The 26,214-nt window shown below is 51.0% G+C and overlaps 1 protein-coding gene across 15 annotated transcripts in view; it reads left to right on the top strand.

Annotated features, from left to right (window-relative positions):
• The first annotated feature begins 450 nt into the window (after positions 1–450).
• The window catches only part of Odf2 (outer dense fiber of sperm tails 2), a 31,945-nt gene continuing 6,181 nt past the window's right edge, over positions 451–26,214 (top strand). For 2 of the 15 annotated variants that reach the window (XM_013073818.3, XM_021261927.2), the window contains exons 1-15: positions 451–657; positions 3,907–3,997; positions 5,540–5,608; positions 12,234–12,404; positions 13,233–13,393; positions 14,093–14,222; positions 14,729–14,860; positions 17,781–17,852; positions 20,194–20,265; positions 20,364–20,480; positions 20,922–21,107; positions 21,498–21,607; positions 22,690–22,825; positions 24,515–24,625; positions 24,718–24,822. In XM_013073818.3, the coding sequence (XP_012929272.1) occupies positions 494–657; positions 3,907–3,997; positions 5,540–5,608; positions 12,234–12,404; positions 13,233–13,393; positions 14,093–14,222; positions 14,729–14,860; positions 17,781–17,852; positions 20,194–20,265; positions 20,364–20,480; positions 20,922–21,107; positions 21,498–21,607; positions 22,690–22,825; positions 24,515–24,625; positions 24,718–24,822 (1,827 nt within the window). In that variant the 5' untranslated portion in view covers positions 451–493. Of the gene's footprint in view, positions 658–753; positions 915–1,491; positions 1,699–3,906; positions 3,998–5,116; positions 5,271–5,539; positions 5,666–12,233; positions 12,405–13,232; positions 13,394–14,092; positions 14,223–14,728; positions 14,861–17,780; positions 17,853–20,193; positions 20,266–20,363; positions 20,481–20,921; positions 21,108–21,497; positions 21,608–22,689; positions 22,826–24,514; positions 24,626–24,717; positions 24,823–26,214 lie in introns of those variants that run through there. The other 13 variants (XM_004849201.4, XM_021261926.2, XM_087183089.1 and 10 more) reach the window with 12 other exon arrangements.

Here is a 26,214-nt window from a genome sequence, read left to right as displayed (position 1 = left end):
GCAGGTGGCGGAACCACTGAGCTAAATACCCGGCTACAATAGGTTTTGTTTCCATTTTTCTTCTATTCTTTTTTTCTTGTCCTTTCTTTCCTTTCTCCTTCCCCTTGTTCTCATTTGAACATTTTCTTCCCAAGGAAACGTTAATGTTTTAAACGTTTTCATTTCTATAACTTCCTTACTGATCAGTCAAAAAGATATCACTCTCCCTTTCTAACAGTTCTTTCAGTTTTTCCGAGCTGCATTACAAGTTTTTATGTACAACTTTTTAAGTATATAAAGTGACAGTTTTTAAAAAATGGCGGAGGGGGAAGCGGGCCCTTGAATCGCGGAGCAAGACCCGGCAGGCCCGCTGGCGTCGTCCGTCTCCTGGGCGACGATAAGCGGGACTCGGAAGTGGGCGGAGCACCTGGAGGGGCGGGGCATCTCTGTGACGCCAAGGGCCGGGCCTAAATGGCGAAACCCGAGCGGCTGTGGGGGGGCTTTGAACTGGCCAATGGGCGAGCTGAGGACCGGGTGTCGGAAAAGGAGGCGGAAGCGGGGAGGAGCGGCCGCTAGAGCCCGACTGCATCCGCCGCGGCGTCTCCATGGCACGACCCTGGCCACCGACTTCAACGACTTCATAAGGAGGCGTTTCTGGGCGCAGCCGTGTCGCTCCTGGTGAGAGGCCGCAGCGGGCGGGCGGGACCCGGGGAGCCACGCGCGTCCCCGCCGCGAGGTCGCAGCGCTCCCGGCCCCGCTCCTCGCCCGGGTCCGAATGTGGCCGCGCCCCGCCCCCGGCGCGGGCTTCTCCTTCTGTAACGGGTGGGCGGCGGCTCCCTCCTCTCCCGGCCGGCGGCTAGCCGCGCTCCTCCGCTGCCCTCGAGCAGGCTCGGCCTCCTCTCCATGGGCAGCAGCCGGTGCCCTCCTGCGCGCTGGTGGGTGGCCGGCCCCGCGGCCCTCGCCGGATGCCGCCTCTCGCCCTCCTGCCCGCGGGCGGGTCGGCCGTACCGCCGCCTCCCAGCGGGCCTGGGCGCCGCACTCCGCGCCCTCCCGGTCCGGCCCTGACTCCCCGTCTCGGGCCGCCGCCGCGCAGCCCTCCGCCGAACCCCCTCCCCTCTAAGTCTAGACCCTCTAGATCAGGGCCCACCTGTCCCCTCCGCGCCTCCCTCCGAATACGACTGGTTCTCCGCGCTGTCTGTTCTGCCGAGAACGCCCCTTCTCCTCGGAGACAGTTGCCCGGCCCCGCCCGCGATACACCTCCAGGTCCCAGCGCGGGTTCCCGCCCCTCCGGGGCCCACTTGGGGCCTAGCGGTATTCACCTGCCCTTCTCGCCCGCCAGCCAGGCCTCAGGTTTCTCCCTGGTAGCGCCCACTCCTCCGTCCTCCTGGGTGGGGCCTGGGCATGGTGGTCCCGACCCTCCTCTCCTGCCTACCGGCAGAGCACCGGGCTCCACGCAGGCAGCTCAGCCTCTCCTATCTCCCCCGCTTTGGCAGGACAGTTGTTGTGCAACTTGGACAGTAGAGGAGCGCCTCCCAAGTTTTCACCCAACTGCCACCCTCAAAGCTTCCACCCACTTCCCCTCAGAGAGGACGCTTGATGCCAGGCCCCTCATTGGCAAGCGCCTCTGGTCCCTCTGAGCTGAGCCTGCTGACCCAATTGCCCACCTTTGCTGCTTTGATGCCTAGCCATGTCTGCCTCGTCCTCAGGCGGCTCTCCCAGGTACTGCCACGAGGGGGCGCCTCGGCCCTAGGGCAGGGAGAGGTGGTCAGGAGCCCCCGGGCTAGGCCCGCCGGAAGCTTCTCGGTCTGCGTGCTGAAGGTCCGCACCTGCGTATTTGAAAGTCACCTTTAAAGGGGAGGAGCAAACAAATACACGCACACTTTGCAGCTGTGTACCCTGGCCCCTTCCCCGGCAGTGCCACAGCTCTTTCCTAGCAGCAGAGCTGCCCTGTCTTAATGGAATACTAAGTTTGAGCCCTATTTTTTGGAAGTTTGCTGTAAATAAATAATAAGATAAGATAGGAAGTGGATTGGAGTTAACAAGGTGTTCATGGAATCTGGGTGGTTTGATGGTCTTTCCCAATGGTATTGGCTTCAAGTGAACCGATTGTGTGTGTGTGTGTGTGTGTGTGTGTGTGTGTGTGTGTGTGTGTGTGGTGGTAAGGGGATCCTGCCTTCTCAGATTTGGTATTAGGAGGCTCCATCATCTTTCTTTTTTTTTGGACCTTACGCTTGGGAGGCAGGCGGCAGAACAACTGAGCTAAATCCCTAGCCCTCGATCATCTTTTTTTGGGAGCGGGCTACCGGGGATCAAACCGATCATCTTTTTAAGATGTTACATGTATACAGCAACTTGTATCCTAAATTGCTCAATTATTATTTTAGTGGATTTTTTCCTTTTTGGGGGGGGGTGCCAGGGGTTGAACTCAGGACCTTGAGCTTTCCAGGCAGGCAGCAGAACCACTGAGCTAAATCCCCGGCCCTCTTTTTCTTTTTTTGTTTTTTGGTTTTTTGGGGGCGGGGGGTACTGAGAATTCTTTTTCTTTTTTTAAAACAAGGTCTTGCTGTGTAGTTCAGACTGGCCTTGAATTCACTACGTAGCCAAGGGGTGGCCTAGAATTCATGGTTATCCTTCTGCCTCAGCTTCCCATGTGCTGGGATGACAGGCATGTGGCACCACACCTGGCTTTTTTTTCCTTTTTGGTACCAGGGGCTGAACTCAGGACCTTGTGCTTGCCAGACAGGTGAGGTGCCACTGAGCTACATCCCCAGCCCTACACCTGGCTTTTTTTGAAGTGAGATTTCCCTGTGTAACCCCAGGTGACCTCAAACTCATGGCGATCTTCCTGCCTCACTTGAGTGCTGACATGATAGGCATGCACTGCCGTGCCTGCCTCAACTATTTTGGTGTTACGTTATTTTCCCCAAGAATTTGTGGGAGGCCAGTGTGTTATTTTGGGCCTGTCAGGAAGCAATAGGGTGAATCAGGTAATCATTCCAAGTCCCTTCCCAACCAAGAATTGTTGGATGTGCTACCAGACTTTAGGGCAGGTTGAACTTTTGCTGTCTTTGTGAACCTGGTGATGGGGCTGTAACTGTGTTTAAGCAAGGGGATTACACACGGCATTAAAATTTGTACCTGGCCTGGGATTTAGCTCAGTGGTTCCAGCGCCTGCCTTGTAAGTGCAAGGTCCTGAGTTCGATCCCTGGTACCAAAAAATAAAATAAAATTTGTACCTGTTTCTTAGGCACTTAATGGAATATTTTGGGAAGTACTATTTTGTCCTCTTAACTAAATATTGGAACCTTAATTTGAATGACAGTGACTGAGCTGAATGCTTTTTTTTTGTACTGGGGATTGAAGCCAAGACCTTCACACTGAGCTTGTCCCCAGCCCTTTTATCTTTAATTCTGAGTCAGAGTCTTGCTAAGTCACTCAGTTAGTTGCCTAAGTTGGGCTCAAACTTGTGATCTTCCTACCTCAGCCTCCCAGAGTGCTGGGATTAGAGGCATGTGACAAGGCCCAACTACGTAGTTACACATCTGGGTGCCTTCCCCAGTCTTGAAGGGGGTTGAATTCTACCTTTGTGTCAGTCACTTCCTGAGCCTTTTTCCAGAGCTAGCTCTGCTCAAGTGCCACCCTGATTGGGGACTGTCACTCTTGTCCCTTGGCCGCTTCTCATGTGCAGCCTGACAGGCTGACACCCAAGCTCTGCAGCCAAAGGTCCTGATCGTGCTATGGGCGGCAGGTGACCAGGCCAGTTGTGGCAGTGCCCCCCCCCCGCCCCGGCACCCTGTGCCTGAGCGCCGGACTCGCTGCTGCTCCTGGCTGTGACCCCACCAGCCCACATGCAGAGTTCAGTCCTGCAGAGTGAGGACTGGGAGTCGAGGGTTCCGCTCATAATCTGGTTCTTCTGCCTGGGTGCAGGTTTCCATCGTGTGGGAAGAACAGAATAACGAGTCTCACGCAGAAAAACATCTTGAGAACACCTTGTGGCCCACCCAGTGTAACTGTGACGGTAGGTGATGTGCATGCTGGCACCCTCCCTGGCCTGTGACCCCACCAGAAACGCTTCTGCACACTTCCTCGGCATTGCCCAACCTGCTGGGCACCACTGTGGCCCCAGTGCTTTGCACTTCGCTGTTTGCATGTCCTACTCTTCCTTGCTTTTTTCTTTTTTGCCTGTCTTAAGGCTGCCAGCAGTGAGAAGGGTGTCTAAACATTATCCTTCCAGGAAAATGCCAAAATGTTTAGAATTCAGAAAAAAAAGAGAGAGATTTTACAAGTTGGGTATGGTAGTGCATGTCTGTAATCTCAGCACTCAGGAGGCTGAGGCAGGACAATCACCCTGAGTTCGAGGACAGCCTGGGCTACATGATAAACTCATAGCCAACCTGAACTACATTGTGAGACGCTGTTTCCAAATACTGAAAAAAGCTCGGGATGTAGCTCAGTGGGTCCACCGCCTGCCTCGCAAGCACAAGGTCCTGAGTTCGATCCCTGGTACCCCCCCACCCCCCCAAAAAGAAAAAAATTTTTGAAAAGAAGAAGGTAGGGGCCAGGAGCTGGTGGTGGGTGAGGGACATATAGCTGGGGTTCTGTCCCATTCATGGCGTTCTTGTTTTGCTTTGTGTCCTAGGCATGTACCCAGGGCTGCACACATGGTAGGCAGGTGCCCGAACACTGGGCTGCATCTGCAGCCCTGCACGGTTTCTTTAGAATCTGCACAGCCTTCTCATCCTTGCCATTTCTGCCTGCTTTCTATTTCCAGTCCTTTACCTGCCCGTACTCTGACTGTTGCTGTGCCCTAACCAGTCTGCGTGTGTCCCATGCTAACCTGCATGCACAACTAATTGAGATCCCTGTGTAGAAGGCCCCTCCTGCCTGCCAGTGGAGTATCCTAAATCCAAGGGGAGCTCTGCACTCCTGGGAGCCTTGGATGGAGTTTCCGCTCAGGCGTGGACCCGGTGCTCCCGGTGTCTCCAGCAGGGATGACAGGAGGCTGACTGAGCCGTGCTCCTGCCTCGGCCCCGCCTGCATGCCATAGTCGGCTCCTGTCGTGCTCGCTTGGTGGCCAGGCTTTCGGGGCCCCGGAGGCCAGGAGCTCTGTGTTCATGCCCAGTTTACTCGTCCACAGATCAGCCTTTTTTGTGTTGCCCTCCCCTGCCTGCCAGAAGTGAGCCATGAAGGACCGCTCTTCAACTCCCCCCTTACATGTTCACGTGGATGAGAACACCCCCGTCCACGTCCACATAAAAAAACTCCCGAAACCAACAGCAGCCAGCAGCCAGGTAGGAGCATGCCACGGGGCGAGGTGACAGCTGTGGCCGGGCGATTCCTCCCACCCAGCCTGCTCGCCTCTGGCTCCAGAGCTTTGGGAGATGCGCACTTTCTTCCGAAGGCCACCTGCCTGCTTGGAAGGTAGGCACCTGTCATCCAGCAGCGGCCTCAGCGACCTCAGTCAGCAGAGACAGCCCTGCAGAGTTGGAGGCGATGCCACCAAAGTGACCCCATGGCACATGGGGAAGAAGGTGACCCTGCGTCTGTCCCTTTTCCACAGAAATCTCATAAGCGTGGAATGAAAGGGGACACCGTGAATGTGCGGCGGAATGTCCGGGTGAAAACCAAGGTACCTTGGATCCCCCCTGGAAAGTCATCTGCCCGGCATGTGGGATGCAAGTGGGAGGTAGGCTCAATCCTGTGCGGGCTTTCTTCTCGGACGGGGCAGATTCTGTCGGGCCTCGAACTCGGCACACGTCAGGGTTGGCCCCTGCTCATTGGCCCCCTTTACCAAAGTGCCCTGCTGAACCCTGAAGGTGTGCAACTCTTCCCAGGTCCACACAGTACTGCTATGGGGTGGTCCTGGCCCCCCAGTGTAGACAGGAGAGGCCCCTGGAGAGCCGAGAGCTGTTGGGGGCTCAGCGAAGGCAGCAGGGCTGGAGGGGGAACCTGTGGCAGCTCAGTCTAGAGGCTGAGCTCTAGCCACTGCTTCTCACAGAAGGAACCGCACGTGTGTGAGGGTCTCATGTATCTGTCACAGTGTGTGAGGCATAAAGATATCTGTATCTCCCCTGGAGGAAGAGAACATACGGCTACCCCTAGATGCATCCCTGCACTCTCCTGTCTTTCCCCTTATCCATCCACCCACCCACCCATCCATTTACTCTTCTATCCATCCACCGTTCATCCATCCACACGCCTGTTCATCCATCTAGTCTCCTAGCCATCCACCATCTCTCCACCCACCCCGCCACCCATGTGGTAATTCATGCAGCATACATTTGTTGAGTTGTTCCAGGCACTGCTGGCCCCAGGGCCGATAGCTACAGATCTGGCTGATTCCTGAGGCTTTCTAGCCAGTTGCAGTGAAAAAACTCAGTAAGATAAGGGTAAAAGCTTTTGGCCATGTTTGGACAAAGATCTCATTATCAGGACAATGTAAGATGATGATTCCTGATCTATTGTGAAAATTCAGCCTTTTGGGGAAGGGAATTTTTTTTTATTGAGGGATTTTTTTTTTTGAGACAAGGTCTTGCTATCTAGTTCAGGCTGGGCTTGAACTCACTGTGTAGCCCAGGGTGGCCTCAAACTTGCAGCCATCCTCCTGTCTCAGCCTGCCAAGTGCTGGGGTTACAGGTGTGCTCCACCACGCCTGGGTTTTCTGGTTTTCTGGATTTTTTTAGTTCAGGCTGTCCTTGAACTCATGGTAATCCTCCTGCCTTGGCTTCCTGAGTGCTGGAATTATAGGCATGTGCTACCATACACTATCAATCTTTTTTTTTTTTGTACCGGGAATGGAACTCAGGACCTTTTGAGGCAGGTGGCAGAACCACTGAGCTAAATCCCCGGCCCTTTTTTTTTTTTTTCTTTTTTTTGTAGTTCATTGCTTTTAAAATTAGAAATCCAAAACGAAAGTCATTATTCTGACATTTATAGTTATACCTTATGGTTTTAACTTCTGATTTGCCGATTTTTCCCTAAGATGCAAAGGGACTACTGTACACATTATTCTTAGGAATAAAGGGAAAGCATTCTGACTAGTATAAGAAAGCATAAGAAGCCAGGCATGATGGTAGGCGCTTGTAATCCCAGCATTTGAGAGGCTGAGGCAGGAGGATCACAAATTGAAATCCTGTCTGGGAAACTTAGCAAGAGCCTGTCTCAAAATAAAAACATAGAAAACGAAACAGGAGTAATAGCTCAGCGCCATGGTCCTGGGTTCAGTCCCCACTGTTGGCAGATGGGAGGGCACAAGATTGGAATTTGAGGCTGGGGTGTCGTTCAGTGGTAGAGATTATACTTAGCATGTGCTAGGCCCCACGTTCAATTCCCAGCAGCACCCCCTCCAAAAAAAGAGAAGTTGAAATTAAAATGCTCTCTTACATTTTTAAATAAGTTCTCCTCACTAACAATCATTGAAATGTCAATTTTAAGCATTAGTATTTATTTTATTTGGGCTGGGCATTTAGCTCAGTGGTACCATGCCTACCTGGTAAGCACAAGGTCCTGAGTTCAATCCCTGGTACAAAAAAACAACAAAATATATATATATATATATATATAATTTTATTATTTAGAAATATATATTTAAATTTTTTTTTTGGTACCAGGGATTGAACTCCAGTCCTTTCGCTTGCGAGGCAGGCGGCGGAACCACTGAGCTAAATCCCTGGCCCCATTTTTTAAAAGAAATAATAAACTGTCATTTTTATTGAAAAAAAATTTCAGGGGGGTGGGTGTTGGCTTTTTGAGACAGGGTCTCATTATGTAGTTCAGGCTGACCTTGGACTTACTACGTAGCCCAGACTGCCCTTGAACTCACAGCAATCCTTCTGCCTCAGCCTCCATGCCCAACTTCAAGAACCCTTTTAGACTTTGTGTGTGTGTGTGTGTGTGTGTGCGCGCGCTGTGGATTGAACATGACTTCACATATGCTAGGTAGGACAGAGGTTCACCAAGTTGCCCACACTGAGTTGCGATCCCCCTGTTTCAGCCTTCCAAGTAGCTGGGATTACAAGCATGCAATACCATGCCCAGCTCCTTTTTAGCTTTTTTTTTTGGTACAGGGATTGAACTCAGGACCTTGTGCTTGCGAGGCAGGTGTGGTGCCACTGAGCTAAATCCCTGGCCTGTTTTTAGATATTTTTGATGGGACTATGAAGCTGATTTTGCTGTTCTTGAGGTGTTTATCTAGTCAGACAGCATCTGTCCAAACTGATTTTATAGGTTTATATCTGGGAATTTATCCTAAAAGTACTGAAGAAGAGTACTGGAATCTCTCTTCCTTCTTCCCTCTTCTCTCTTCTCTCTTTTCCTGTTTGGTTTTTTGAGATAGAGTCTTGCTATGTAGTTCAGGCTGGCCTTGAGCTCACTATGTAACCAAGGGTGGTCTTGAACTCATGGTAATCTTCCTGCCTCAGCCTCCTGAGTGCTGGAATTACAGGCACACACCACCACACCTGGCTCATGAGATCTCTTTAGAAATTGTTTACTTTTTATTGTTTATACATAACAAAAATATTGGTAGAAACCTAAATGTCTGTGGGGGGGAGGTCTTGGTTCAATTATGATAGATAAATAGAGCACCACGAAGCCATATAGCTGCTGGAGGTGGATATTTGTTCATGAGAAGCATGGAGATGCATCTTATGTAAAACTTGGCCCTGTCTGTATAGAAAAGGGTGTTCTCTATCCGTGTGGATATGCCTATGTATATATGTGTGGGATTGTTCTTGGAAGGTATTCAAGAATTAGTAAGGACTGATTACCTCCATGTGATGACAATTTTCACTACAGTATTTGATTTTTGTTTGTTTTTTGTTTTTTGAGATAGGGTCTGGCTATGTAGCTCAGGCTGGCCTTGAACCCAGGGGAACCTCTTGCCTCAGCCTCCCAAGTGCTGGGACTATGGGGCTGTGCCACCACACCTAGCTTTTTAATTTTAATTTTGGTGCTAGAGAATGAACCCAAGGCCTTGTGCTGTTTTAAAATTTTTTCTTCTAAAATTTTATTTTATTTTTATGGTTTTGGAGATTGAACCCAGGGGCTCTCACATGCTAGGCAAGTACTGTAGCACTGCACTATAGACATCACCAGCTCTCTACTGTTTTATTTAATATGGCCTGTTTGAATTTCTTTATACTAAGAATAGTGTATTTTATAATTAAAAGTACCTTTTAGAAAAGTGAAAAGAGGATGATATTTACAGTCTACATCAAAGAGATGGTGCTATGAAAACTGACTTTTTATTTTATTTTATTTTTTTATTTTTTATTTTTTATTTTTTTTTTGGTACTGGGGATCGAACTCGGGTCCTTGCGCTTGCAAGGCCGGCGAGAAAAACTGACTTTTTAAGTTGATGCTGCATGCCTGTGATCTCAGTTAATCGGGAGGCTGAGTCAGGAAGATCGAAAGTTTGAGGCCACTAAGGGTGAGAAAGGAGGATCGTGAGTTGGAGTCCAGCCTGGGCTACCTAGTGAATTCAAAGCCAGCCTAGACTGCATAGGAGAAACTGTCTCAGAAAACAAAAAAGGGCTAAAGATGTAGCTTGGGGGGAGTTCTGTGGCCACATCTGGAGGCCGAGGGCCCATGGGTGCCTCGTAAGCTGTCACAGCCACCTCCAGCAGTAGCTGTCACCCCTGCTTCTCTCTTGGTCTGCTGTTTGCCACTTCCTGCCACCTGGGAAGCCCTTGTTTGAGCCTTTCTCTTCTAGATAAAGGGTGAGGGCCCCAGGGAGGCGGATGTCAGGAGCAGAGCTGGAGCTGGAGCCCCGAGCTCCTGTGTGCACATGGGAGTCTGATTTACTTACGTAGTGGTACCAAGGATTGAGCAGGACTTTCGTGCTGGGCTACATCCCAGCCCTTTTTAAATTTATTTTTTATTTTTTTCATAGTATCATGGATTTTATGGAGTGCCTAGAATTTGGTAAAAGTTTACTTAGCAGGTGTCATAATCAAACTATTGTTTCATGAAATGCTGGTCTTTTTCAGAAGAGTTTTTCAAAAAGTATAATATTCTAAATTAAAATTAGCATAGCTTATTGTTGACACAGTGTGATCAAGACTTATGATCTTGGGCCAGGGATTTAGCTCAGTGGTTTCACTGCCTGCTGTCCAAGCGCAAGGACCCGAGTTCGATCCCTGGTACCAAAAAAAAAAAAAAAAAAAAAAAAAGACTTCTGATCTTGAGGTGTTGGATTATCCTAGTGATTTTCTCATGACTTTTGATTTGCTTTAGTCATGTTAATGTTCACCAGATGTGCACCAAATTAAACTGATAATGCAATTTCTGGCATCACTCGCTTTTTATCCAGAGCAAAACAACTTGGTTCTGTACTTAGTTCAAATCCTATTCATTTACAGAGGCAAAGATGACTTTGCAAAATTTAATATGTATTCAAGCAGCTACCAAAATTAATTTCTTGGACTATTAGGTTGGCTCTTTTCTATTTCTGGTATAGTCATTGTGGGAGCAACTATGTTCTGAGTCTTACAGGTCTCTATGTTGCTTAGCTTGCTCTCCCCACTGGTTCTCTTCCCTGTCTCCCACTGTCTCACAGCATTTTCTTTTTTCTCTTTTGCTCAGTTCCTTATAGTCTTGATCTATATTAGGCCCTGAAGGAACCATTCTTTTTTTTTTTTTGGGGTACCGGGGATTGAACTGGGATCCTTACGCTTGTGCAACAGGTGGTGAAACCACTGAGCCAAATCCCTGGCCCCAGTTCCTTGTAGTCTTTAGCTGTGGAAGGGGGATTTCCCTTTTTTTAATTTTTAAATTTTTATTTTTATTTTAAAATTTTGAGACAGGGTCTCACTAAGTTCCAAAGTTGCCCAGGCTGGGCTCAAACTTGTGACCCTCCTGCCTCAGCCTCTCAGAGTGCTGGGGTCACAGTGGTAGGTACCATGCCAGGCCATGTGGGATTCCTGTTTGTTATTTTTTTGGGCAGGTGACAGGTTTTCGGAGCCTAGAATCTTAGGCATGCTAAGTATGCTAAAACACAACTTCTGGCCCTTGTTAGATTTTTTTTTTTTTTTTTTTTTGGTACCAGGGATCGAACTTGGGTTCTTGTGCTTGCTGGGCAGGCAGCAGAACCACTGAGCTAAATCCCTGGCCCCCTTGTTAGATATTTTTTAAATACCCTCTAGTATGTAAACTTAGCTATTTTTTTTTTTTTTTTGGTAAACATCTTTGAAAGAAAGATCTAAAAAAAAAAAGAAAGATCTATATTTTTTTGTCATTTATTAAAAGTTTTCTTTTGTCAGTTGTCAAAAGTGACCTGGGCCAGGGATTTAGCTCAGTGGTTCTGCTGCCTGCCTTGCAAGCACAAGGTCGCAAGTTTGATCCCCAGTACCAAAAAAATAACACCAACAAAAAACCCACAAGAACAAAAACAAACAAAAAAGTGACCTATTTTCATTATGGAAATTTTAAGAGGCAGAAAAGCAAACAATCACTTGTTTACTTCACCTGTAACAATCACCTGTAATTCTACCATTCGTGACTGGCTGCTCTTAAAGTAAACATTTCGTTCATTAGGAGCATATTGCGGGGGGGGACCTTACAAGCTGAAGGTCCCCCTGTAACCGACCCCAACTCCACGGAACCTGCCTGCTTCCTAGCCCCTTCCCATCCCCCCCCCCCCCCCCCCGTTACTGTCACTGCCTCATGACCCCCGGAAGTATTCACTGACCTGGCTCCTTTACCTTAACATTTTCTCCTTTGCCTGCTTTTGTTGTTGTTATGGTACTGGGGCTTGAGACCAGGATCTTCACACTGAGCTCATCCCCAGCCCTTTTTATTTTATTTTTAAATTTTATTTATTTTTTGTACCAGGGATTGAACTCAGGACCTTGTGCTTGTGAGGCAGGCACAGTGCCACTGAGCTAAATCCCCAGCCCATAAACCCTTTTTTATTTTGAGACAGGGTCTGGCAAAGTCACTAGGTAGTCCAGGCTGGCCTTGAACTCCTGGGCTCCAGTGATCTTCCTGCTTCAGCCTCCCAAGTAGCTGGGACTATACATGGCCATCACCACACCCAGCTTTCTTTACTTTAATGATTGTAATCCAAGCTTTTCACTTGATGTTAGAAAGTCTTCAAAGGCTTTCTGTAGATATGGGGTAGGTAGTGTTGCTTGCAGGGTGCGGAGCAGCATCCTCCTGGGTGGTGGCTATGGAGCTGGGTCCAGCAATGGTGGGACAAATTCCCAGTTGAGGCGTGGCTGATAGCTCAAAGGTCTCTCCCTCCTCTACCCCAGACTCCACCTCATTGCCTAGAAGTCACACCTCCATCTTCAGAAAAGCTGGTCTCAGTCATGCGCTTAAGTGACCTCTCGACAGAAGATGACGATTCCGGCCACTGTAAAATGAGCCACTATGATAAGAAGATCGACAGTCTGATGAACGCAGTTGGTTGTCTCAAGTCTGAGGTGAGAGCTGGGAGCCAGAGGGCCGGTGCCCAAGGCGGGGACAGCCTGGGGGGGTCTGGGTCCCCCACCCTGAGAAGGTCCCAAAGGTGTGGCCCAAGTTGACTTTGACAACAGGACGTAATGGTGGTGGTATTAGTGTCCCCATTGTGCAGGCAAAATGACTGGGAAGCTGGGACCTAGCTTGGCATTTTAGGTTTTTTGTTTTTTTTGTTTTTTTGGTACCAGGGATCGAACTCGGGACCTTGCGCTGGCGAGGCAGGCATCCAAACCACTGAGCTAAATCCCCAGCCCTAGCTTGGTGTTTTATACAAATGTCGAAGCACAGCCAAGCCCTAAAGAAATGAGTTTGTCCTCATGTGCAAGCTGCCCCTGGGGCGCGGCACAGGAATGGACCACAGACAAGGCTGAAAGTCCAGAGTCCCCGACCAGGAAGTTGCTGGGGCTGGCATTAATACAGCTCCTGAGGGCTAAGGGGCCCGGTGTCTGTCAACCTTCACTCTGTCCTTTATGTCCTGGGATCCTGCAGAACCTGGGGCTGCCACCTGGCCACAGACCCCCTGTCACCATAGCCCAGCAATCCACAGTGCAACCTAGCTGTGCCCCAGCCAGGCTCTCTGCACACAGTTTCCTCATCCACAGTGTGTAGAGGACGGGGAGGAAGTCTCTCGTTGGGGAGACTATTTGTCCCTTGTCACTGAATGTGCCCACAAAGCCCTGATGGCCTGACATAGGCCCCTGCTGCTTCCACTGGAGGTGCCTTAATTTGGGCCTAGCAATGTGGCTTTGAGGACAGTGCCCAACAGCAGCCTGCCCACGTGTCCCTGCCAGGTCAGGATGCAGAAGGGCGAGCGGCAAATGGCTAAGAAGTTCCTGGAGGAGCGGAAGGAGGAGCTGGAGGAGGTGGCCCATGAGCTGGCCGAGACAGAGCAGGAGAACACGGTGCTGAGGCACAACATCGAGCGAATCAAGGAGGAGAAGGACTACACCATGTGAGGGTCTGCTCTGCCCCACCCACCGGGTGACGGCTCCTTCCAGCCAGTGCCCTAGCCCTGGAGTGCTGGGGAGCTCCTCGGCTTGGTGACTGTCCCCAGCCTGGCTGCATTTGGGCTGTACCCTCAGAGAGGAAGGGCCCACAGCAGGCCAGGAGCTCTTCAAAAAGTGACATTGAAGGGGAGGGAGCCCCGTTAGGCACAAGGTTTGGCAAGGAAGAAAGCTGGCTGGTAGCCTGTGAGAGAAGGGAGGCGGCCCAGAGCCACAGGCAAGGGCAGCGGTGGCGCTGGGCGGCACAGGCGGTGTTCAGCAGCAGCTCTGAGGTGTCTAGGCGCATCTGGGGACTAGGGAGAGGCTTTAAAAGCTGGGCTGTGGCATGGCCAGGTGAGGCCTCGTTGGAGAGGGCATTTCAAGGCCTGGCAGTGCAGCTCAGTGGCAGTGCCTGCCTGGGGGGCTTTTGTCCCAGTAGCTAGGAGGCCACGGCACTGGCAGTGACGGGGGCTGTTGAAGACAAGCAGGGGCTGGTGGCAGGGCCGGTGTTGGGGGCCCAGTGCCGGGTGGAGCCTGCCCGGCAAAGCCACCCCTCCCCTGCTGTCCCCTGGCTCAGGGGGCCTCCCCGGGGGCATTGTGAGGTAAGCGGCTTGGAGCTCCAGCCAGAGGGCCTGCCAGGGCTCATGGAGCCCTGCCTGTGTGCCCAGGCTCCAGAAGAAGCACCTCCAGCAGGAGAAGGAGTGCCTCATGTCCAAGCTGGTGGAGGCGGAAATGGATGGAGCCGCCGCCGCCAAGCAGGTCATGGCCCTGAAGGACACCATCGGGAAGCTTAAGACGGTAGGTGGGGGCAGCAGGGCCCGACCTGGGTGCGCGGGACAGGGTGGGGCCTTTGTGTCGTCATCAGGTTGCTGTGACATCCGGGCTGGGAGGGCTGTCAGGGCCTCTGAGGAAACCTCATCATGGGTTTCCTGGGATCCCTGTGAATCCAGGCATGTGCTTGAGTCCTGCCAGTGTCAGCCACCAGGTAGTGCTGTCCTCTCTTCCTTGAGGTCTCCCTTTCCCAGACTCTCCCACGCTGAGGGACCCCCCTCTACACTCTTCTCTCATTTTTGCTTTGTTTTTTTGAGACAGGGTCTCATTATGTACTTAAAACTGGCCCTGAACTCACCACGATCCTCCCACCTCAGCCTCCCAGTTGCTGGGATTACAGCCCCTTTCTCCACCTCTTCTGCCTCCCAGGGCTGCCGCCTCTGGGAAGCCCTTGACCCCCTGCCCAGCTTCTCTTGCCGGAGCTTCCCTGGCCCCCTTCCCTTCTCTGGCATCGCATGAACGGTGTCTTCCAGGAGAAACAAATGACCTGCACGGACATCAACACGCTGACGAGGCAGAAGGAACTTCTCCTGCAGAAGCTGGGCACATTCGAGGAGACCAACCGCACCCTCCGAGACCTGCTGCGGGAACAGCACTGCAGGGAGGTGAGCCACCCACCGAGGGGCTCTGGCACCTGTGCACTCTGGTGCCACCAGCCGGGCTGAGTGCCACGCTTGGTCTACGCAGGTGCGAGCCATCCCCCGGGGTGGCGGGGTGCTGTGCTTGGTCAGTGGCGGATACGAGTAGTGGGCCCAGCTCTCTGAATGTACCCTTGGGTAGCAAATGTTTCTTCTAATTGATCGCTTCACTTTTTATTTCTTTATTTTATTGTTATTTTTTTAATGATACTGGGGATCAAGCCCAGGAGTGCTCTGCCACTGAGCTACATCCCCAGCCCTTTTAATTTTTTTATCTTGAGTCAGGGCCTCACTAAGTTGCTAAGTTGTTCAGGCTGGCCTCAAATTTGTCATCCTCCTGCCTCAGCCTCTCAGAGTGCTGGGATTACGGGTTTGTTGCCATGCCTGCCTGAGACCATCATTTTTATCCTTAAGGCCCTAGATTTTTTTAATGAATCCTCACTGTTCTATTTTATTTTGCAAATGTAGCAGTGTATTTACCCGCTTCTGTCAGTGGCCGTTTTCAGTTGTTTGCTGTCACAGGCAAGGCTCATGTGCATTTTTCTGGTATACTTGAGAGTTTCTGGAATATGTTTCTAATAATTTCTATCTAATAACTTTGCTAGTTATGGCCAAATTCATCCCTAAAACAGTGATACATGTTTTATTTCTGGCTCAGTGACCACAGAGAGGTGATTCTTACTTCTCTGAGCCTCATTTTCCCCACTTACAAAGTGGGCACGGTGTAGGGCTGGGGATTTAGCTCAGTGGTTTTGCTGCCTGCTGTGCAAGCGCAAGGACCCGAGTTCAATCTCTGGTACAAAAAAAAAAAAACCCAAAAAAAACAGGCACAGTGTCTCTCACATAGGGGCGGTCGTTTGAGGAACAGAGAGGATGTGGCGATCCTCCTGCCTCAGCCTTCTGTGCTCACCAGCATGCTCAGCTAGCTGAGGCTCTGCTCTGTGTTCTTTGTCTCTTCACCAGCTCCTCAGTCCCCAGGAAACTGGCAGCCAGGGAGCCTTCTTTCCTTTTTTTTTGTACTAGGGATCGAACTTGGGACCTTGCGCTTGCGAGGCAGGCGCCGGAACCACTGAGCTGAATCCCCGGCCCTCTTTTCTTGATTTGTGAATGGGACCTGTGGGACCTAGAGGGAGAAAGGCTGAGCCTCCTTTCTTCAAGGGACGTTTTGTCTAAGTGCCGGCAGGGGTGGGGGTTGGAATAGGAACAATCACAGAGAGGTAGCCAGGTGAGAAGGGAGATAGGTGGGAGCCGGTGACTGGGGCAGAGGGAACCCAGGCGGCTGGCAGACCAGCGTGGGGCTGTGAGCTGTGGTGATTAGGGGAACAGGCGCAGTGCTGCCGAGGTGTTGGCCAGGGCCTCGGCTGCGCTCGAGCCAGCGCTCGTGTGTCCTGCCCACTCCCGGGCCGGCCGTGTAAGCTCCGGCAGGCTCTGGAGGCGCGTTGCAGCCGCAAATCACAGACCTCCCAATTGGGCCATCTCTGTTTCCTATCAACCTAGAGAGAGGCTTGGTTCCTGCCTAGCATTGTCCATTGCCACACACTTTGTAGATACAAAACCCGGGCACAGCTTCTTTGGCAAGATTGTGGGGAGAAGTTGAAATTGCAGTGGCAGGGTGGCTGGAATCCCACCAGTCAGGAGGCTGAGGCAGGAGGATCAGCACAAATTGGAGGCCAGCCTGGGCAGCACAGTGAGTTCAAGTCCAGCCTGAACTACATAGTAAGACCCTGTCTCAAGCCATAGGGGCTGGGGATTTAGCCGAGTGGTTCTGCTGCCTGCTTTGCAAGCGAAAGGTCTTGAGTTCGATCCCTGGTACCAAAAAAGAAAAAAAAAAAGCCAAATTAAGGGCCGGGGATTTAGCTCACTGGTGCTGCTCCGGCCTGGCAAGCGCAAGGTCCTGAGTGTGATCCTTGATACCGGAAAAAAAAAACCCAAGTTAAAAAAAAAAGTAGTTTGGAGAAGAACCAAGTTGGCATTATGTTTGGAATAATACTTTCCTAATGAAGGAGGAAAATTTCAAGGCTTTAAAATACCTTCTGCTCTTATATTAAGACCATATTACTGTTAGAAGGTAGGACAGATTCCTGAAATGGTGATGATCATTCTTGGTTTGAGTGAAACAGCTGCTGTAGTTAGTTCTCTTAGGGTAGGAAGTACTGTTCCACCCTTCTTGGAATCGCACATTCAATGTCTTGTTGAACTGTCACAGTATAGTAAGTGCAGAGGCAGAATGGAAATCCAGCTTTGATGCCCGGTACCAAAAAAAAAAAAATCAGTTGCAGGGCCAGGGATTTAGCTCAGTGGTGTCACACCTGCCTGGCAAGTGCAAGGTCCTGAGTTCAATCCCAGGGACCCCCCCCCCAAAAAAAACTAGTTGCAAGTACAAACCTGGGCGTGGCAGGGCACCCCTGTAATCCCAGGATTTGGGAGGCTGAGGCAGGAGGATTGCCATGAGTTTAAGGCTAGCCTAAGGTACACAGTGAGTTCAAGGTCAGCCAGGAAGACATACAAGGCCCTGTCTCAAAAAAACAAACAAAAAATCAGTTGCAAGTGAAAATTTAAAAAAACCAAGTTCCAACCCAGAGATACAGTATTATATTGTACTTGTGAAGCTGCACATGGGTCTCTTCTGTCCTCTCCCTAAAGAAAGACTGTTTCTCTGGGCAGGGCTAAATGTAAATGCAGAGAGAAAGGGCGGGAAGGGCCCTTCCCAAACTGTGAGCAGCAGGGTGAGGTCTGGTTAGCTTTCTTGGCATTCACTGTTGTACACTGAGAACAGATTCATTTACTGCTTTTAGACTTGGTAATGTAGTTTTCGGGGAAGGAAAAGAATCAAAGGATGCAGGATCTGGGTTTATTGTTTACCGACCTGACTTCCCACTTCCTCCAGGACTCTGAAAGACTCATGGAGCATCAAGGAGCACTGCTGAAACGGCTGGCGGAGGCGGACTCCGAGAAAGCGGTAACACAGTGCCCCCTGCTGGCCCTCATGGGGACTAGGCCTGAGCCTGGGGAGCCCAGAGAGGCGAAGGCTGCAGCCCCTGCTCTGGGGTTGCTTTGGGTGGTGCTTTCATGATCTGTAGGATGGCGTTGTCCAGTTGATCACACGAAAGCCGCTGGAAGGAAGGATGATGGATGTGTAACCCATGCAACTGCTCACCTGCATTTCCAGGGCTGGGGGTGGAGCCCAGGTGTGCAGCTCTGGCTTGGTGTGCGGGAGGCCCTGGGATTCATCCCCAGCACCAGAGAAAGAAGGAAACCTGGATTCCATATTGTACTGTAGATTCCAAACCATCAAAAAGTGCACACTTAGGGCCAGGCATGGTGGTGCACCCCTGTAATCCCAGCATTTGGGAGGCTGAAGCAGGAGGATTGCAGTGAGTTTGAGGCCAACCTGGGCTCCATATAGAGTTCAAGGCCAGCCTGAACTGCACAGTGAGACCCTGTCTCAGAAAACCAAGGAGGAAAAGTACACAGCTTTTTCCTCAATAATTCCGAGTGTAGGAATCTCTCCTAAGCTGATCTGTTCATGGACAATTAAGTTCTTTTTCTTTTTTCTTTTTTTGTGATTCTTGTGTACATTAGTTCAGGCTGGCTTTAAATTCACTATGTAGCCCAGGCTGGCCTTGAACTCATGGGAATTCTCCTGCATCAGCCTCCTGAGTGCTAGTCTTACAGGCACATACCACCACACCTGACTACTTAACCCATTTATGCTGAAGATTGAAATTTTAAAAATATTTGCCTGAAATTCATATATGTTACCTAGAAAAATTCAAGAATTTGAAGAGAGCACATTTCATTGTGTTCTCTTGTTATGGGCATTCCAAAAATGGATCACTCAGCACTGAAGGGTTAAGTTCCATAGGATGGTAGTTAATAGATCCACGGTGGAAGGCTGAGGGAAGAGGATCTTCCTTTTTAAATTTTTTTGCTACCAGGAATCGAACTCAGGGCCTTGTGCTTGTGAGGGGCAGCGGAACCACTGAACTAAATCTCCAACCTGCGGATCTTAAGTTCAAACCCAGCCTGGGCAATTGAGCCACTTGAGATCCTGTCTCAAAATTTTAAAAATGAAAAAAAGGACTGGGGGGATGTGGCTTAGCTGGAAGGCCCCAGGTTCAACCCCCAGTACCATAAACAAACAAGCACTTACAGTGAAGCAAGAGGGGCCATTGAGGAGCATGATGATAATGCTGAGCCTGTATTTTCTGACTGAGAGAGCCACCTTATGATATAGCAGTGCATTGAAACTAACTGCTTCAAAAGATGTAGAGTATTTCATCACATTCAGTAAGCAGGGTATGAGAGAACTGTAGATTGTAGAACAAAATAAGCTTTTTATTATTCAGTGTTTGCCGTACATCCTGGGGAGGTGGTGTATGTATATAACACTTATTAATTTGTTTTACCAAAATACATTGTTGGGTTTGAATGTGTATGAACAGTGGTTATATGTGGGTAAGAAGGTTATGCGGATTCTTTAGTGCTTTTTGTGTGTTTTTTTCAATATTTTCCATGATTAACATTACTTTTTTTTGTACCAGAGATCGAACTCGGGACCTTTCACTTGCGAGGCAGGTGACAGAACCACTGAGCTAAATCCCCAGCAACATTACTTTTTTTAAATTAAAAAATACAGGGCCAGGGATTTAGCTCAGTGGTTTCGCCGCCTGCTGCACAAGCGCCAAGGACCTGAGTTTGATCCCCAGTACCAAAAAACAAACAAACAAATAAATTAAAAAATACATGTTCGTTATTTTGGGGTTTTTTTGGGTACCAGGGATCAAACTCGGGTCCTTGCAGTTGCACAGCAGGCGACAAAACCACTGAGCTAAATCCCCGGCCCCATGTTCATTATTTTAAAAATATTTTATTTCATTTTTGGTACTGGGGATTGAACCCCAGGGCCTTTGCACTGAGCTATATCCCCAACCCTGTTGCCCAGGGTAGGATTGAACTTGCAGTCCTTCTGCCTCAGCCTCCCAGAGTACGGGGATTACAGGTGTGTGCCACCATGGCCTACAAAAATTCTTAGAGATTTTATTCTGTGCTTTCTTTTACTTGTTTGGCAGTGCTAGGAATCAAATGCAGGGCTTTGGGCATGCTAGGCAAGCACCGTACCACTGAGCTACATGCATCCAGCCCTCAATTTTGAAAAAATGTCACCCAGATGTTAGGTGCTTCCTGCTAGGGTCTTGGTGACAGGGCTGGTGAATCTCTGTACCTTGGGCCCCAGTGGCCAGGTCTCAGACCTCTCTCCTTCCTGGGCTGGGACACGTGACAGAGTTTTTTTTCCGCAGCGGCTGCTGTTACTGCTGCAGGACAAGGACAAGGAAGTGGAAGAGCTCCTGCAGGAAATACAGTGTGAGAAGGTGCTGTGCCACACCTCTCTAAGTGGGGGCAGAGCACAGTGGGTTTGCTGGAGCTGGGTTCACATCCTGGCTTTGCCACTTTCTCCATCTCTCCAAAGGCCCAAGCAAAGACAGCATCTGAGCTTTCCAAGTCCATGGAGTCAATGCGTGGGCACCTGCAGGCGCAGCTCCGGTGCAGAGAGGCTGAAAACAGTCGCCTGTGCATGCAGATCAAGGTGCCTATGGGGCTGTGGGGGTGGAGACAGAGGTGGAGGCAGTGCGTCCCCCCAGGACATTTGCCCCAGGCCTTTATGAGCAGAGGCTGCCACGGCCTCCTGAGGCTGAGACTCGAGGACACTGACAATGGCAGTGGTCAGGGGACCTGAAGGTCTGGGGCCTTTCCCAGCAGTGACCAGGTTGGGTGCCATTCCCTGGGATCTGTCACAGTCCCTCTGGTGCTCGACTCAGCTGGCTCCCTAAGGGACGCCATAGTCGCAGGTGCTATCAGGGTCCCCTAAGGTGACCTCTCTGCCAGGTGACTGAGGGGATTTCTGAGTACCTGGTTGGGTGTTCAGAGGACTCCAGAGGATCCTGTCCTGACATCAGCCCCGCTCAGGTGCTGATCTGTCCTCTGGCTCCTTCCCACCGTCCACCTCACCCCTCGTCCCTCACCACAGAACCTGGAGCGCATCGGGAACCAGCACAAGGCAGAGGTGGAGGCTATCATGGAGCAGCTGAAAGAGCTGAAGCAGAAGGGAGACCGTGACAAGGAGTCCCTAAAGAAGGCCATCCGGGCCCAGAAGGAGCGGGCTGAGAAGAGCGAGGAGTACGCTGAGCAGCTGCACGTGCAGCTCGCAGACAAGGTGGAGGGGTAGCAGGGTGTGGAGGAGTGGAGGGACAGTGGTTGTGGACAGGGTGGGGTGAGGGGCGTTGGGGGACTAAGGAGAAAGGGAGGAGGCATGGTTGTCAGGTGGGGTAGCGCAACCCTGTCATCCCAGCCCTCAGGAGGCTGAGGCAGGAGGATCACTGTCAGGTTGAAGCCAGCCAGGGCTACACAGGGAGATCCTGTCGTGGGTGGGTAGGCGGAGATGGCTGGGAACATTGGTGGGATAGTTGGGCCTTGTCCGCTCTAGGGACAGGCCGCCACAGGTGATTTGGGGAGTCCAGGAGCGGTGGTCAGGTTGATGGCGTGGGGGTTGGTTAGGGTGAGACCTGCAGCTGGGCCACTGACCCACCCACTCCCTCCTCCCCAGGATCTTTATGTTGCTGAAGCTTTATCCACTCTGGAGTCATGGCGGAGCCGCTACAACCAGGTTGTGAAAGACAAGGGAGACCTGGAGCTGGAGATCATCGTCCTGAACGAGTATGTCCCAGTCCACACAGGAAGGGGGGGGGGTGGCAGGTGCCCCAGGTCATGGAGCCTGGCAGGGCTGCCCGGGTTGTGCTGCCTTGAAGTGCGGGCACCCTGAGCAGGGCTCCAGATGGAGCTGGCTGCAGCTTTCAGTGATGGCCTCGGGCCCCTCCCCTGCGCAGTGCCAGCCTGTAGGGTGACAGCAGGAAGATGGAGACTGGGCCACGAGAGACACAAGCTCCCTGGGCTGAGCCTGGGCCTCCCAGGTCCAGAAAGCCTCCGCCAGGAAATAGCCTTGCTGTATTCAATCCAACTCAGCAAATGCACCAAGACCCTGCTATGTGCCGGGCCCAGGCTGTGGGCCATCCTCAAGGAGTTCTCCATCTAGTGGGAGAAAAGAGGTCACTAAAGTAGAAGCATCCATCATACTGATGGGAGGAGTTGAGGAAGGGACGCCTGAGAAGGGGAAATCTGAACTGGGTTTTTATTTTTATTTATTTATTTTTTGGTACGGGGGATCGAACTCGGGTCCTTGTGCTTGCGAAGCAGGTGGTGGAACCACTGAGCTAAATCCCTGGACCCAAAATGTTTTTGTTTGTTTGGTTTTGGTACTGGGGATCCAACTCGGGATCTTGCACTTGTGTGGCAGGCGCCAGAACCACTGAGCTAAATCCCCAGCTGAACTGGGTTTTAAAGGGTGAGTAGGAGCTTGCCAGATAGGATGTTTACTTACCAGAGGTGGTATTTGGACCCAGTCAGTGGCTAGTAAGTATTTGCTGAATGGTGGACCATGAAGTACAGCTACTGAGAGCGAAGGTTTTTTTGACACATCTGAGCTGGACAAGAGTGTCCTTGGGGACAGCGTCACAGTCTCATTGGTGCTTACTAGGTCATCGCTTGTGACTGAACTGTGGATGGTGTCTTGGAGAGGGTGCCATGGGTGACAGATCTGGAGGATGTTACCAGGAGGCCGCCTGGAGACTGGGGAGTCAGGAGTGGGTGTGGCCTGGGCAAGACCCCAGGGCCCCTCCCCACAGAGAGGCCTCAGAGCTGTGGTGCTGATTCCCTGCCATTGTCACTTTGCTGCCTTCCAGCCGGGTGGCAGACCTTGTAAACCAGCAGCAGACCTTGGAGGAGAAGATGCGGGAGGACCGCGACAGCCTCGTGGAGAGGCTGCACCGGCAGACGGCCGAGTACTCTGCCTTCAAGCTGGAGAATGAACGGCTGAAGGTCCAAGGAGCCTCGGGTCTGGGTGGGAAACAGGGAGGCTGAGGCCAGTAGGGACCAGGCAGGGGTCTTTAGGAGGCCTGGAGGCGGCAGTGCAAGTTTTTGTGTCTCTTTGGTTTTTTGATTGGATTGAGCTGATGTCTCTCTATATAGCCTGAAACTCACAGCTATCCTCCTGCCTCAGCCTCCCAAGGGCTGGGATGACAGGCAGGTGTGCACCACCATGCCTGGCTCAAGTCAGCAGCACAGTGAAAGGGAGTGTGCTCAGGTCTGGGAGACCTGGGTCCAGGTCCCGGCTCTGCCTCTTGCTAGCTTTAGGCCTGGGTGAGAATTTCCCAGCTCATTACTGCGGGACATGGAACTGACTCGAGGGGACGAGAATAAGGAAATGGAGGCCTAGGGAGGGCCCAGGGTCATGCCAAGATTGTGGCCAGGAAGAGTTGGAGGTGGGATTTGAACTTATTATGTAGCCCAAGCTGGCCTTAAACTCATAGTGATCCTCCTGCCTCAGCTTCCCGAGTGCTGGGTATTACAGGTGTGCACTACCATGCCCAGCTTCAAAATGGTTTTCTTTCTTTTTTTTTTTTTTGGTACCAGGGATCGAACTCGGGTCCTTGCACTTGCACAGCAGGCGGCAAAACCACTGTGCTAAATCCCCAGCCCTCAAAATGGTATTTTTAGAAGTTTTTTTTTTTTTTCCTGTGGTGCTGGGGATTGAACACAGGACCTGGTATATACTAGGAAAATGCTCTGTCATTCAGCTACACTCCCTAGAAGTGTATTTTCCTACTTAGCATAATCATAAAAGTCAAATACATGAATAATAAGTTTAAAACATAAGGAGCTGGGGGTGGGGTGTAGCTCAGTGGTAGAGCGCTTGCCTAGCATGCGCAAGGCTCTGGGTTCCATCCCCAGTACCGCACATGCACACGCATGTTGCAAAGCAATAACAATCTAATCCCATTCTTGCTGGAAACAAAACAACTAAGGAACTATAGATATGGGGCCAGTTACAGGCATTCTGCATGTAATTAGTGTGTCTAGATTTGGTATCCTTCCTCTTCGTGGTGCTGGGGACTGAACCCAGGGTGTGTTAGGCAGGCAAGCATTCTATGCCTGAGCTGCACCCCAGCCCCCTGTTTTCGTCAGTGCTTGTAGCTTTTGGAGTTTCGTTTGTTTGTTTGTTTTGGTACCGGGGATCGAACTCCGGTCCTTGTGCTTGCAGCATCGAAACCACTGAGTTAATCCCCAGCCCCCCCCCCCCCCGCTTTTTTTTTTTTTGGGTATTTGGGATCGAACTCAGGACTTTGCACTTGTGAGGCAGGCAGCGGAACCACTGCGTTAAATCCCCAGCCTGCTTGTAGCTTTTGGAATGAGAAGTGTGTCTGCCCACTTGAGTTGGTCACATTAGGAGTCAAAGAAAGTTGCTAGTTGCTGTGTGGCTTAGAGGAGGGGCCTTGCCTTTGCTGGTACTTTCTTTGCTTTTTTTTTTTGGTCTGTTTTTTGCGACAGGGTCTCACTATGTAGCCCAGTCTGGCCTTGAACTCACAGCAATCCTCCTGCCTTAGCTCCTGAGTGCTGGGATCACATGGCCCAGCTGGTTTTGCTGTTTCCTTGGAATAGAGCGGAGGTTGGGAGGGGTCCCACTCGATGGGGCCTATGTGGCGGCTGCTCATGAACCACCCCCTCCAGGCCAGCTTCACCCCAATGGAGGACAAGCTCAACCAGGCACACCTCGAGGTCCAGCAGCTGAAGGCATCGGTGAAGAACTACGAGGGGATGATCGACAATTATAAGAGCCAGGTAGGCCTCTTACAGTTCTGCCGGGGGGCGGAAGGCAGGTCTCACCCAGCCGGGGTCTGCCCACAGTGGCCCACTGTGGTGTTGGCCCCCAGGTGATGAAGACCAGATTGGAGGCTGATGAAGTGGCTGCCCAGCTCGAGCGCTGTGACAAAGAGAACAAGATCCTTAAAGACGAGATGAACAAGGAGATCGAGGCGGTACCGCTCCTGTCCTTGCCTTCTCCCCTCCCCATCCCAGCATGCAGCTCAGTTCATCCCACCCACCATGCGCCCTTGGCTCTGGGTTGGGATCCTATCTGCCCCTCCCTGTGTCTGTGTTCTCCCCTTTCTTTCTTATTCCTCCTCACACTTTACCCTTCCCTTCCTGATTTTCTTCCTTCTCCTCTTCTGCATCTGTTTTGTGATGCCAGGGATCAAACCCAGGGCTTTGTACATGCAAAGCATGTGCAGTGCCATTGAACTACTCCCCTAGCTTTCATTTCCTTAAAAATGCAAGCAAATAGGCAGGCGTGTTGGCCCAAGCCTATAATCCGAGCACTTGGGAGGCTGAGGCAGGAGGATTGCAGCAAATTTGAGGCCAGCCTGGGTTACATAGTGAGTTCAAGGCCAGCCTAAACTGCATAGTGAGACCGTCTCAAAAATAATAAAATAAATAAAAATGGCAAACAACTCCCTCCCACATGAAACACTGAAGTGGACTCAGTCCACAGGTCTGCTAGGTCTCTGGCACATCCATTTCATTTTGTATGGTGTCTTTATTTTTGTATTATTATTTTTTTGGCACTGGGGATCAAACTCAGGACCTTGCGCTTGCGAGGCAGGCACGGCACCACTGAGCTAAATCCCCGGCCCTGGTGTCTTTATTTTGTACCAACCAAAAAATATGCCTCCTGTCCCCTTCCCAAAGAGCCTGCTCCAGAGGTACTTGGCTGGCCAGGCACAGGGAGTAACTCAGCATTAGCCCTGGAGACAGGGTGGGTCAGGCTCAGCCACTAGTTAGTTTTGTAGCCTTCTCTACTCCTCCATATCCTGGCTATGTACAAAGATGGACCAAGCCCAGGTATTTCTTACTCTACCTCTGAGCTGTGGCATTGTGGCTGCCTTCTTAAGGGCTTGGGAACTAGTCTTGGCCTTACCCCTGACTTTGGCTGAGTGACCTTAAGGATATTTAGCATTTTGTTTGTGTTTTGTTTTTTGAGACAGGGTCTCATTTTGTAGTTCATGGTGGCTCTGAATTCACTATGTAGCCCAGGCTAGCCTCAAAACTCACAGTGATCCTCCTACCTCTGCTTCCCCAGTGCTGTGATTACAGACATACCCCACCTCCACCGGCTTGTTTGTTTTTCAAGGCAGGGTTTCAGGTGCAGTTCAGGCTGGCCTTGAACTCACTATGTAGCACAGACTGGTCTCAAACTCACATTAGTCCTCCTGCCTCGGCCTCTCGAGGGGAGGGGATTACAGGCCTTCACCACCACGTCCAGCTCCCGCTTTTATTTGATGACTACTGTGCATGAATCCAAGCCCCAGAGTGAAGCAATGTACCTACCCCCTGCAGCAGCGCACTTCCGCCAGTGGGGCCCCACCTCCCCA

Source organism: Heterocephalus glaber, unplaced genomic scaffold (assembly GCF_053883595.1).
Source record: "Heterocephalus glaber isolate CG9 unplaced genomic scaffold, H.glaber_assembly_v1.0 deba00001479, whole genome shotgun sequence".
NCBI lineage: Eukaryota > Metazoa > Chordata > Mammalia > Rodentia > Bathyergidae > Heterocephalus > Heterocephalus glaber.
This window is presented reverse-complemented; position numbering and strand designations above follow the sequence as displayed.